General features: G+C 34.8%; 1 protein-coding gene and 1 pseudogene across 1 annotated transcript; both read left to right on the forward strand.

Annotated features, from left to right (window-relative positions):
- The first annotated feature begins 11,126 nt into the window (after positions 1-11,126).
- Positions 11,127-13,099, forward strand: LOC145938316 (uncharacterized; annotated as a pseudogene).
- A 288-nt stretch (positions 13,100-13,387) lies between these two features.
- On the forward strand, positions 13,388-15,058 carry LOC145938317 (uncharacterized). The gene is made up of 5 exons (XM_083041819.1): positions 13,388-13,571; positions 13,653-13,811; positions 13,888-13,989; positions 14,293-14,379; positions 14,979-15,058. The coding sequence occupies exons 1-5, from the start codon at positions 13,388-13,390 to the stop codon at positions 15,056-15,058; spliced, it is 612 nt and encodes a 203-aa protein (XP_082897945.1).
- Positions 15,059-15,062: the final 4 nt, after the last annotated feature.

Here is a 15,062-nt window from a genome sequence, read left to right on the forward strand (position 1 = left end):
CAATAAACGACTTTAAAAGTAAACTGTACGATCACCTACTCAGAACGACCTTAACATAATCACGAATCGAATCGTGGACTACAGTAGCCTCATTTTCATTCTTAGTTTCTCAGTTTCAATTTTTCATTTTCAATTTTCATTTTCAATTTTCATTTTCAATTTTCATTTTCAATTTTCATTTTCAATTGTTTCAGCTATTTGATTAACAAGCACCTATCATTCTTGTGCATCTTTCATTTTCTCATACACATTTCACTCATTAATCTTACATAAAGATACACACACATGTAAATAAGATGCACGCGCAAGACATCTATTCATATCTCATTGCATATCTTCAAGTTTGTGTAACAATGACTACTGTAAGGCGATACACGTCGCATGACTTCTTATACACATTTGTTCTTATTTTTCTGCTTGTAATCTGTACTAATATTTGTGCGCTTGAGGGGACGTAGTCCCAGAGCGTTCTCAATAAATATAAGCTTTCTCTCTCTCTCTCTCTCTCTCTCTCTCTCTCTCTCCCTCTCCCCCTCTCCCTCTCTCCCTCTCCCTCTCTCCCTCTCCCTCTCCCTCTCTCTCTCTCTCTCTCTCTCTCTCTCTCTCTCTCTCTCTCTCTCTCTCTCTCTCTCTCTCTCTTTCTCGCGCTCTTGCCGGTGGTCGCGAGGAACACGCGTTTTTTCACACAAAGTAATTACGTCGCGCGTACTCACATCCGCACTCTCTCTACAAATTATTCTCGCGAACAAGATTCACACGCCGGTTATTGCCGGTTACAACGTTTACAACGAAGATGCAATTACACAAGTGCGTGAAAACGTAAAATCGCGACGCGCAATACCCGACCGAATCTCGGAGAGACGACAATTCTGTGCAATCGAATTTACGGACTGACGGTCTCGGAAACTCTCGCCGCTTAACGCCGGTCGTTCACAAACGCAATTCGCTAAATTCCGGGCAAAGCCCACGTAAACGCAAAAATTACGCTAAACGACTCGTAACGGCGTTAGAGCGGTCGAGGCTCGGACATGCACGAACGTAATTCCATCACTTACTGCACAGGTAGCCTCACCGATAAAGTATCTTTCAGCTGGGCTCCTTCAAGTTCTCGGTAGCCAGGCAGATCATCAACTTTCTCGAAACCGGGATTGGGATCTCGACACTTGGCAGGCTCTAAAGCGGGCGCGCTAACACGAGAACGATCGTCACGAGAATGAAGGATCTATCGCCCCGGGTCGATAGCAGGACTCAATCCTACGCGAAAGGGGTGCGCGGATGCTCGCCAAATTACGGCGTTGTGTCGCTTATCGCTGCCGCGCGCATTGAGCTCTATTGTATACTGGAGTGAGCCATCAGTTACAGTCTGCTCGTTTTAGTTTGTATAAATTCTTCTATGGAAATGTAGAATTGAAGTTAGATTAAACAAACTCGTTGTACATCACAAAAAAGACAGATATATTTGGTAGTAAGTCTGTCTCACTTCATATTATAATGGCACTCAACCTATCATGAACGTCTGACAAAAATAGCCTCTAAACCAAATCTGTCTATCCTTTAGAGTCTAAAGTTTAGACCTGATTTTGTTACCCCTACTTTTCGATGGTTCACTCCAGTATGTATAGAGCTCAATGGCCGGCCTACTCAACACCGTATTCGGGGCGACAGCCCTTATCGCCAACTCGCAATAATTTTTCTACAGGCTAATTACGCCACTTTCTCGAGAGCTGTTCTAGTTCCTGGACCTTGTGGATTCAAAAGGCGCGTTCGAAACCAACTTCCGGCTTCGCCAGACTGCAGCGTGATGATTTTCGTCCTCCACTATTCGGGGTGATTTTCTCGCCATTACAGGATGCGTCCCTGTGCTCTCGCAAGGATCCACCCTCTCCGTGCGGTAACGGCTGCGTTGTCAGGTCGGCCAAATTCCGTCGCTCGGCAAATATTATTTTTCTGGATTGTTTGCTCCCTTTCTTGCAAGGTCGGCTTCGCTGTTATTCTCTCGGTGGTTCTTTCCAAGCCTCTTATCCTTCGTATGGGCAATAATACTTCGCGATAAGGCTGCTTTTAAGAAAAAGTACGCAACTGCATGTTGCAAATTACATAAATTATTTTAAAACAATTATGTGTTTTCTTTACACTAATTGATTGGTTTCATTATTCCATTGTAATCTTATTGCATAAATGTATTAAGATAAGATTACCGAAAACTGAATATTTTACAAGACACCAAGAGACACGGAAGTGTCTCGCGCCAAGTTTAATAAGCGTAGCTTTGCGTAGCGACCGCGAGGCATGCCGTGTGTATTATACGCGAGTCGGACAGTTGAGTGTATCATATATTTCTGATACGCAATAACGGCTGAAGCGATCGAGTTCTTACTACGCTCAATCGATAGATTGAGTTCAAATTATATAATAAAGGTGCCTTTATTTTTTCTCTATGTGTTTTATAAAAGGAGATATTATAATGTAAAGTTTGTCTTTTTTAAAAAATTGATCAAGTTTGGTCGTCGTCGACCTTCTCAATGCGCATGTACCAGAAAATGTACACTTCGAGCATTCATTGCAAGACAGCGTTGATGTCGTTAGGTTATCAGTTTTGACAGTTTTGATTTGACACATAGGTTCAGTTTTAATGTAGGTAAGTAATAATAAAGAAAAAGTCATAAGAATTTGATAACTTATAGCACTATTACGAATGCTATGAGCTATTCTCTTTATATTATTTTTAATATTATTAGCTTTCATTAATTTTCTTATTTTATATCAATAATTATATATGTACTTATAAAGAAATAATAGAGTGATAGTTATAAAAGAAATATAAATTGCTTTCTTGTCATGCTACCGTCCTATTATTTTTTCATAAGTATGTAATTGTTGATATAAAATAAGGTATTGAACAAAAGCTTTAATAAAATAATAAATAACGTAAAGAGGAAAGTTAAATAATATGCATTTTATTTTATGAATTAAATTGTAACAAATGATTTAATTATATATATAATATATATTTAATACTTATATATATATATTGCGACGACTTTTCCTTTCGATTCGCGCGCGGCAAACCGGAAGAATGGAGCGGAGTCGTCTACAAAAAAAACGAGACAGATATTGTTATTAATTAATTCGCGCGTGGGAGCTAAGGTATCGGACGCTCCGCGCGTACCGAAGAGGGGAAAAGGGCCGTAATTAGTACGAAATGATATGCTCCGGGCGCCAGACACGGTCTTTCACGCGTCAATCCGCGAAAGAATTCAACGCGAAATCTTGGCCGAAAACCCGCTACGAGCCGGTTAACTCTCCTAACGGTAGAGGGGCAGGATGGTGTTGCCGTGAAACCAATAGATTCGAGAATGTAAAAAAATCGCGAAATACTCAAACGCAGGACTTACAATTTATGTGACGAGACGAGACATACAATAAAAGATGAGATCCAATTAGCAAAAAATCATAAGAGAAATTTATTATATAAAAAGAATAGAAAAGTAATAAAAGAATTTAACAAATAATATGCCGAATGCGACGGAAACATCAATTCGTTCAATAGTAAGGATAATTTTGCGTTACAATAATTTAATAAAGAAAATACGAAGCTACCCAGACAACAAGCATGTCTTACAGATGTTTGAAAGACGTCTTAAAGACAATTTTTTAAGATATTTTTGAGACATTATCAAAAGACGTCTTCAAGAGGTCTGAAAGACAATTTTTTAAGACGTTTTTAAGACATTACAAAAAAAAGTCTTCAAAACGTCTTAAAAATATCTTTTTAAGACGTCTTTAAGACATTGTCAAAAGACGTCTTCAAGACGTCTGAAAGATAGCTTTTTTAAGATGTCTTTAAGACATTACAAAAAAAGTCTTCAAAACGTCTTAAAAATATCTTTTTAAGATGTCTTTAAGACATTACCAAAAGATATCTTCAAGATATCTGAAAGATAACTCCAAGTCCACAACAGGAGAGACCATCGATGACTGCATATAGAGGGGTTTTATAGTGGGTGAGAATCCCATACTCTTCCATCACACTGCGGGGGGTGCATAATGCATTTCCCGCCTTTTTTTGAAAAAAAACGTCTTTAAGGTATTACGTCCAGACTCAAGGAAGAAAGAGTCGAAAGGAAGGACGTAACTAAATTTATATTTCGAACGACGGCAGACTATCCGTCGTTCGACCCGAACGAACGTCTGGGCCCAAATAGGTCAACGACCGCAAGGGTCGCTCTTACTCTATTTAATGGGCAGTTCGCTCGGTGGTCCCTTTTCGGCAAGAGAATTTAATCTCTTTTGCGCAGGATGGGACCTTGTGCGATCTTGATTTGCGGGAATGAGTGGGAACGGGTTATAAATTAAAGAGTATTAGGCTTCATATTAAAACAATTAATTTATTTTACTCTTAAAGAACGAGAAAAGAAGAATTAAATTCATAAGAATCATATTATACTTATTGTACATTATTATACATTATTATTCTTATTATTATTTGTTCTAATTTTGTGTACTTCTCTTAGTCGAGGAAAGAAAAAAAATGATTTGATGCTCGTGTGTATGAGTGAGTGATTGTGTATAAATCGCGGGTGATACATAGATACGGAGGTCGTCAATCGAGACAACGAGGAAAAGTTTTATTGTTTAAATTTTAGGGTCCCGATTGGTGGTTACAATAATTTAAGCGCTAATAGATATATAATTTTGTGTCCATGTTTGTGCGTGTGAGAGAGAATGCTAGGTTATGAAAGTTCGGTAATTTCGACGGTGGAAGGGAAAAGGAAAGCGCGGAGGATATCGACGGGGAATCCGATAGGGTTGGGATGGATAGGGGTAAACATAGGGATGAGGGCGCCGGGGAGACTTCCCGCTACAATTCTCATGAACTGCTCTTCATCGGGATCATCTGGCCCGCAGGTGTAAACACCTTCTGGGAGTGGGAGCTCTAGTATAGGGAAATTAGAAAGGAGCCATCTATAACATTCGTCTTCGTGTTGGAATGGAATTTGCCCGATGTGTCTCCTTAAAAAGGAGTAAGCCTCGTTATAAATAAAGGGGATTTCTATTACCTCTTGACAAGTGCAACCTTCGTCACACTCTATATTAAGTGGTGAGGGGGAGGGAGAATGATTGAGACAAGGAGAGGGAGGGTGGTTCTGAGGTGCAGAGGATGGAATGTGCGATGGCTCTGGAGAGGAAATCAGAGGGTCAAGGGGAGTATCAGGGTTCCTATTTCTGCTGTGTTTATTTATTATATTAATGTGTTCTGTAATTAAGCGTTCTAATAATTCCTGGGTTGGACTATCGTTCGGGAATGAATCGGCCGTAGCCCGAGCCACTTCCTGCCTCAGGCGTCGATTCCGACGATTTCGCGCATGCTTTGCTCCAGCTCTCGAAGTCCGCTTTCTTAAGTCGTCCACTAAGAATGACGAACGATAAGAAAAATAGATCGAGGCGATGGAGTGCAATTTCGAAATAATTCTTGGAATACTATTCTCCTTTCATTCTGTCGTTATTAATTCTATTTCTTATTCCTTGCGCTTGTAGTATTCTAGAGAGAGAGGAGAGAGAGAGAGAGAGAGAGAGAGAGAGAGAGAGAGAGAGAGAGAGAGAGAGAGAGAGACTGGATAATGTTGAGTAGGGGAAAGGTATGGGAAACGGTAATCACGAATCTCTCCGTTATCACGGGAGATCCTGAGTGATTTTTCGGGATGGATGAAATCACGGATCTCGCCGTTATCACGGGAAATCCTGAGGGATTTTTGGAACGGGTGAAATCACGAATCTCGCCGTTATCACGGGAAATCCTGAGTGATTTTTGGAGATGGGTGAAATCACGGATCTCGCCGTTATCATGGGAAATCCTGAGTGATTTTTGGAGATGGGTGAAATCACGGATCTCGTCGTTATCACGGGAAATCCTGAATGATTTTTGGAGATGGGTGAAATCACGAATCTCGCCGTTATCACGGGAAATCCTGAGTGATTTTTGGAGATGGGTGAAATCACGGATCTCGCCGTTATCACGGGAAATCCTGAGTGATTTTCGGGGTGAATGAAATCACGGATCTCGCCGTTATCACGGGAAATCCTGAGTGATTTTTCGGGATGAAAGAGAGAGGGAGAAGAAGGTTTAGGGTTGGATATGATAGGACTTGCGCAAAAGGAGATAAAGAAGATGGCTTTATCTTAAATCCAAGAATTATTTTGATACGGGGTGAAAATTGTACTTTATCTTTTTCCCTTTTTATATACATATATGTGTGTCTTGACTTACTGTTAGTAGAGTGCGTTGTTAATAATTGCTGCAGGGTTTTAGTCTGGTTGTGTGGTCTTCCAGACTTCCACTATGTTTTTTTTTTCACTTGCACTCTAACGAACGTCGAAATTTGAGTTGAAAGCGGATTTCGAAATTGAAAGTATAAAAGTCCGAAGAGTCTAGATACGAGCTCGGATAGCTTGTACACGGCAAAACTGCGCTCGAAAGTTCGGATTAAAATCTACTCTCTCGAGGGATGTCGCGGGTATATAAACCTTCTTGCTTCTCCTTCCCGTTAGTTTGTTAACATTTCCTGACGAATAGGAAATTTTTCAATGACGCCCTTTCAGTCCGGAGGCGTCTCTTGACTTTAAAAGTTTATCGGGATTGGTCAGGGCTTTTATTTAGGGCCCTAGGTTTTGACCAATGGAGAATTTGTTGAGGTTTATATTTTTATTATCCTCTCGAGATTATCTCGGTGATCTGTCAGGCGGCATTTGTTTGGATTCGGTTATCGTTGTTAGTCTGGTAAAATTTTTATTCGTTTTCAAGTAGAAGTTTTCTTCTAAATTTTTATTGATTTTCAAGTGGAGATTTCCTTCTAAAAAGTTTTTATTGATTTTCAAGTGGAGATTTCCTTCTAAAAAGTTTTTATTACTTTTTAAGTAAAATTTTCCTTTAAAAGAAAGATTTTTATTGCTTTTCAAGCGCGAGTTGTCAACTAGTCAAAGCGAGAATTTCAGACACCGCGAGTTACATCTGATATGTATCTCTCCTTTTTTTATTTTTATTTTTACGATTAACCGTCTCCGGTCAGCTGCTTCGCCTGCCAGATCATAGTCTTATTCCCACGCCTGTGATTTTTCAATCATCGCCTTGCATTCTTCGAAAGAAAAGAATCGTGGAGTCCACAGGACGTAACAAAGGCATTACGAAAAGATGTCTTTAAGACGTCTTAAGGCCGTCTTAAAGACGTCTATGAAACAATTTGTCGATTGTCTTATATTTAACAGTCGACGCTGTGCGTTATTCAATTTTGTTTAATGGCGAGAGTTGCCGTACAGAAGACATACGAGAGTGCAGGATACTGCAGTAAAATTGGCGAGACAATAACTGCGCTGACATCGAATCGGCAAGACAATATCATCAGCGATATATAGCAACCCAGCGACATCGATATATATCGAGACAGCGAACTGGCGGAAAGTGAATAGCCGGTAGAATATAGAGCAAATTCGCGCGATATAGCGAAATTGAGAAGAAGAGAGTACATCATCATAAGGTACGTATATTTATTTAAATATAATTTTTTAAAATATATAATATATACACTTTCATTATCGCATATTTCATTAATAAATATTAAATGACATGCCGTTCTACTTTTATATAAAATAAAAAATATTATGTATATAATAAATAATAAAATATTAATATATTGTGTAAAAATTTTAAAAAATATATTTTCCCAGACAGCATCAAAATCGAAACATATCTAAAATCGGGTCATAAGACGTCTTTAAGATGTCTTTAAGATGTTTTTTAGATATCAAGATGTCTTAAAGACGTCTTAAAGATGTCTTATGTTCTGATTTTGGATATGTTGCTGTCTGGGTTAAGAATTGCGATTTTTATTAAAATAAATTAAATGTCTCGACACATAATTTTAATAATAAAATAATATATAATAATAATAATATCAGAGACTGCATCACAGTGCCATTATAAATATAATTATAAATATTTTTGTACGTTATGCGACGGTGCCCCATTTGCTACGCTACACTGGCGCGGCCAGACGTAGACAGTACTGCTTCTCAAGGCGCTCGGCTGCTAGTACACGTGCTTGGAAAAAATGGCACTGCGATGCAGTCCCTGATATTATTATTATTATATATTATTTTGTTATATATATATATATAAATTATTTGTTAGATCTGTAACAATTAAGTAACGAAATATTGACTTAAATTGCTAATGTTAAAATATATATAGTCAATATTTCGTTATTCATTAATTGCTATAGATCAAACAAATAATTTATATATATATATATATATATATAAATTTATACAAATATAAGTGATAGGCCTTAAGAGCCGAACGCGGATGTCGGTGCGTCGATTCCAACGAGAATTAATTTTTCGTTGGAATTAACTAATTGTGCACGGGGCACACATTTTGCTTGGTACACCGCCAAGACTTTATTAAGGAACAATCTCAATTCGAGATTTTTAATTCCGAAAATCCCCTCTAACCCCCCTACAGAATTATAGGCGAGAAAAATATAGATCCGAAAGTCGCTGAATCGGGAATCGAACCCGAGACCTTTCGCTTGTCGGGCGACTGCTCTTCCATCTGAGCTATTCAGATCCTTTCGATTCTATATTTTTCTCTGCTTTTTTTAAGTAAATACTGTAAATAACGCCGATTCAGCGACTTTAGGTAATGAAGTTGAATTAATAAAATCTAAAACTTGATTTCAGCAAATGACGGTACAAGATAAAAAATCTAAATAATAAATAGATAAAATATCAAATAATGAGTTCATGTTTTTCACAATTAGTTGAAATTAATTTCAAAAGAAATAAAAATTAATTATAAATACTTATAAGTTATTAACACATTTACCTGCACTGAGTTGTTGTTTTAAATCAGTCATTTGATATTTGTATGTTGTTTTCTTTTCTATCAAAAGCTGAAGCTGCTTATGTAAAGTATATACTTAATTTTGTTCTTGCATTTGATCATGATGATAATGTGGCGTGTTGTTTGCTTTTTTATCTTGTACTGTCATTTACTGAAATCAATTTTTAAATTCTATTAATTCAACTTCATTCTGTATAATAAATATTTTTATAAAATTGGACAATTATAAATATTCTTCGATAACAAATCTAACAAATATAACATCTGTAATTGTTGACTCGCAATAATTAATTCATATATTTTGTCACCTATTTCTTGTAATTCCTTCTCTCTCTCATCAGGGAAATATTTCCTTTTATCAATAATATCTACAATTGTCAGGCAATTGTTGTGTACGTGTGTCGGTTAAAGACAAAGATTTTATTCTCCATAATGACTTTCCAATTCATTTTTATGTTGTTGCTCCAATCTGTAAGATCATAAATTATTTGTAATATAACTCTCATACAACCATCTGTTATAGCCCGAACTATAACTAGTAGTTATTAGGAATAAGAATATTGTAAAACATTTTTACTTATAAACGAGCGCTCCCGCTAAACGCTCGTCGAACGAAAACGCTAACGCAGCACGCACGAAGCACGAAAATCGCGAGATGCCAGCGAAGGCCAGGGACTTCGACCTGCTTCGCTTGCATTTAGACCAAAAACGCGTGAATATTATTAACCAATCGGGGACTTGTTTCCAAGGGCCTCGCCTGTGGAAAATCAAAGAACAAAAGAGGATATAAGACGGAGAGCCCGCCCGCGAAGGCAGTCTCGAATACAACTCCTAAACATCAAGACGAGATCGCTAATAAGAACCCGGAACATCAGAACGAGACTCACTAATAAAGATCTGAATTATTGAGAGGAATACGAATATACGCTCGTTAATCAAACATCGAGTGTTACGCGAATATTTAATTAAAGAAAGGACGAGAAATAAAGTGAAACCAAATTCAATCAGAATTAAAAGTGTATTTAAAGAAAACGAAAAGAGTATAACACTCCTAATTTCCTACGAAGTCCTGTTCGACCCGAGGATCCTCATCCTTAATTCGGCGCAACCCCAGTGCCTTGCTCGAGGCACACAACACATCTTTCATAATTTTTTTTTTACAAAGTGTCACTTATTTTCAATATATCGAGAAGATATCGAGAAGAATTTGAAACAAGCCTCTTCTCTCATATGATCCATAGGTTTTAATCTTATTTCTTTCACTAATCGATTCGCCAACATTTGCTCAGTTCCTTACTGATATTTATACTGCTTCGAAAGTAGACACCATTCTCACTGTAATCAAAATGTAATCGTGCAAACCCTTAAGTCCATATCAGACTACGCATTGAAGATTAAGATTACAGATTAAAGATTGAAATTTGACCAATCACAAGATAAAGAAATTTTAGTTCCTTTTATTTTGTTTAGTTCCATTAATTTTATTTCAATAAATTATTTATTTTGATAAATTCCAATTTAAAAAATTTAAATCTTTAATTCTCAATCCATAGGGCCGGAGCACAGACTTTTGCATAACGCAGTGTAAGCCCATTCTACACACCTTCCGTAACTATAAACTTAACCGTAACGTAAAGATTCGACCAATCGCGTTGCTTGATTCGGCCGTCCGTAACAGTAGCAGTAAGAATCAAGCAACGCGATTGGTCGAAACCTTACTGTTACATCTTACGGAAAGTATGTCGAATATTATATTATTTTTTTATCCCGGCTATAGTCTGATACGTGCTCTTGCACAATGGCAGGCAACAAACAATAAAAATAGGGAATAAAAATATCCACCAATAGGAGCAAGGAATAATATCTATTTTTCTTTTCTTTATTGATGGATGTTTTCTATTCCCTGTTCCTACAGCCTGTCTGATATTATGCAAGGACCTTTAATCTCATCTAAAAAATGTCTCTCTCCCTCTCTCTCTCTCAATAATAATAAATTAATAATTTTTTCAAATTATTTATTTATTTAAAATAAAAATTTATTTTTAGTTTTATAAAATGTTTGCTATTAAAAAGGAAACGGCATGCCATAGGATTCTGCTTTTGTTACAAATTGATGTTTGCATTTAAAATTGAAATTATCTAGTATTAATATTATCAAATATTTTAGTTTCTTTTTATTTTTTAGAATACTTTTGCGTGTGTATAAAGGAATTTGAAAATTTATAAAATGCCGAAGACAAAGAAATTTAGAGATTTATCTCGTAGTCAACAAAATCGACGTTTATTGCTTGCACGACAAAATAATGATACGCATAATATTTATAATACAAAATATCTTCCAAAAAAGCAAAATACAATAGACAATTCGAATATAATAGACAATTCAAATACAGTAGAATTGCATCAAATGAGCCCAGATATACCAAATGCAGATAAAACAAAAAATAATATTGAATTTAGAGAAATTGAAGATTTTTGTACAATATATAATAATACAAAAAAACAAACTTTACAACAACGATTGCATATTTGGGTTACTGAATACAATGTGACCCAAACATCCTTAACAGCCTTATTAAATATTTTACGAGAAGAAGGTCATGAATTGCCGAGTGATGCCAAAACTATTTTAGGCACACCTAAAAACATGGTTCTTCGTGAATGTGGGACTGGACAGTATTTTCATTACGGCTTAGAAAAAGTATTACGGGAAAAATTAGAAAATTTTAAAAATATAAGTCATGTTATTAAAATAAATATAAATATTGATGGCCTTCCTCTTTCAAAAAGTTCACAAAGCCAATTATGGCCTATACTTGGTCAAATCTATAATACAGAACTCATAACAAAACCTTTTTTAATCGGTGCCTATCACGGTTATAAAAAACCTACGAACGCAAGTGATTTTTTACAAGAATTCTGTAATGAATACCGCATTCTGCAAGAGGAAGGTTTTTTTTTAAAGATAAAAATTATTATGTACAAATCAGAGCAGTTATTTGTGATGCCCCTGCAAAATCTTTTATTACTGGAACGAAGGGGCATAATGCATATTTTGGTTGCGGAAAATGTTGTTGTGAAGGTGATTATTATAATCACAAAATAGTTTTTTTGAATGAAAATGCGCCGTTAAGAACTAATAATGATTTCCGCAATCGCAAAAATGAAGAACATCATGTTTCCGTTTCGCCCTTTGAAGATTTATCTATAGATATGATTTATTCTTTTCCACTGGACTACATGCATTTGATATGTTTAGAAGTAATGAAGAAAATGTTACATTTATGGATTAAAGGAAATCATATATATCGGTTACGTGCGAAAATTTATACCGATAGAATTTAGCCGTCATCCGCGAGATTTAAATGAATTAGATCGATGGAAGGCAACAGAACTGAGAATGTTTCTTTTATATTTGGGACCCATAATTTTACGCAAATATTTAAAAGAAGATTACTTTAAACATTTCTGTGCTCTACACACAGCTATACGTATTCTATGCCATACAAAAGATTGCTTGCGTAATAATACATATGCACAAAAATTATTAATATATTTTGTTAAAACGTTAAAATATTATACGGTGAAGATAATATGGTTTTTAATGTTCATAATCTAATTCATATCTGTCAAGATGTTAATACATATGGTTCCCTCGATACATTTAGTGCATTTCCCTTTGAAAATTATATGAAAGATATAAAAAAAATGTTGCGTAAATCAGAAAAACCGCTATCGCAATTAAATAACAGGCTCCATGTAATGGAACGTATAATTAAATGTACAACTAATTATAACGGTTCCATTGATGAGCCATTACTTATAAAGCCAGATAGGAAACAGTTCCCCTTACAATATCAAAATACAAATCAATTATATAGATCATATAAAAAAATAAAATTCAAAAATTTTACACTAACAACTAAACCTCCTGATAACTGTTGTTATCTAAAAGATGGATCCGTTTTTTCTATAAAATATCTCGGTTTAGAAGATGAAAATCCAATTGTCGTAGGAAGTAAATATCTTGATCTTCGACCAATACCTATGTATCCTTGTGATTCCCAACATCTAAAAATATATATAACAAATAATGAAACATTAGATCTGGAGGTAATATCAGCAAACGAAATAGATAATAAAGGCTTACAAGTCTTTTATAATGGCTATAATTACATAATGCCTTTATTACATGTATAATTGTATAATTATATGTATAAACATTGAATATGATGAAGATAAGTATAAAAAGTAAATATTTATATTATATTTATATGATAAATATTTATGTGATATTTTATATTTATATGATTATTATATTTAAAATGTTTTCTATCACATTTAATAAAATCAAAGGACCCATTTTTTTGGAAATTGGGTCCTTTGATTTTATTAAATTTGATGAAAAAGATTTTAAACATAATAATTATATACTTTCACAAAAATTTTATTAGATTATACCCAATTTCATAAAAATTTTTTCAGATTATGTATTATATTATATTTTTTGATGATTGGTGCTCAATAATACCGGAAGTTTGGCTAAATTTCGGAGATAAAACATTTTTATGGTCTCCTAAAGAAATTAATGTTACAAAGGCAATTACAAAAAATATTCAACCAAAAACTAATTGGATTAGGCGCATTTATCGACGAATCACGGGACCATATAGTAATTATAAACAATTATATTACAAAATAGATGTTTAAAACATTTATCTTAATTATAAAATATATTCATTTTTTTTTATAGAAACATATGGAATAGCTAGAAAAATGGAAAAAGAAGCAATTTACATTTCCACTTCGGAAGGACAATTAAAAACATTAAATTGTTCAGAAAAAAATTTACAAAAAAGAATTGTAAAAAGGCCTCTTTTTTATGATGAATTGGACGAATCTAGCGAAAATGGTACATTAAATTCTTTTACTAAATTCTTTAGTAAAAGTTAACATTTCTATTAATAATATAACTATATATTTTACAGAACATGCAAGAAAAAAACCAAATCGTATACCATCGCCTCCTTCCACATATGTCTCAACTTCCTCTGATGAATGTAAACAATACAGCAATAGAAAAGTGGACAGTACGTATATTTCTTCTTTACTTGTAGTGACTTCTTTAACCTAAAACAAGAAATAATATATTACTTAAAGTTAAGAAAAAAATATTTTAAATATAAAAATACATTCATATTTCAAATTAATGACAGCAATTAATTTTGTATGAAAACAAATGTTTATAGTTGTATAAAACTTTCATATATAATTAAATTTATTATCTCTATTTTAAATAATTTTTGTTTATTTAAATTTTTAATTTTTTTAAATTGTAAATTCTAAATAATTTATATTTTAAATAATCTTTCTTTTATTTGTAATTTTTATAGAATACTTACCAAAAAGTATTAATGATGTGGCATCCTCTTCTAACGTGCGAGCATCTAATGGTAACCATATTCCAAAGGGTCGAAATGGTATGTATAATATGGATCTTTGTTATTCATTTTTATATCTGTAACAAAAAAATAATGTATAATATATATATATATATATATATATATATATATATATATATATATATGTGGGATATGTTGTTAGCAAGCGCTCTTTGTAATATCTAATCATAACTTTAAACTAACCGCTAAGACAGCGTAACGTTGGACGGCACGAAGGTAGAGGGCGTTAAGAGAGAGAGAGAGAGAGAGAGAGAGAGAGAGAGAGAGAGGCAGAACGTGAGTGAGAGACTGAGAGAGTGGAGGAGAGTCATCGTAAGATTGTATGTAGAGAGACACAATAAATACTTTTCGGAAGTCTAATCCTATAAATTGGGGGCTCGTCCGGGATGTGAAGCTTGTATGAAAAGTGACGAGCATCGAGATAACGCAGTTAAGTAGTAATAACGAAAAATAAGACGTAAGAGAAGCGGCCCACGCAACATCGTAAAAAAAAAAAAAACGAGGCGCGTAATAAAGACAATAGTCAAGGACGTAAGACGGTATATGAGGTTAGAGACGAAGAAGAAAGCCGATAGGCGAAGACGTAAGATAGCATAAAATATCTGTGTGACGAATAGTGACGAATGAAGATGGAGAATCTGGCGCAAATCGAGACGGTCAAACAAAAGATTCGGACAGCAACGACGGCGGCCATTAAGGCA

This window comes from Prenolepis imparis, unplaced genomic scaffold (assembly GCF_030444845.1).
Source record: "Prenolepis imparis isolate NDT839.2.m4 unplaced genomic scaffold, iyPreImpa1.0 SCAF_7, whole genome shotgun sequence".
Lineage (NCBI taxonomy): Eukaryota > Metazoa > Arthropoda > Insecta > Hymenoptera > Formicidae > Prenolepis > Prenolepis imparis.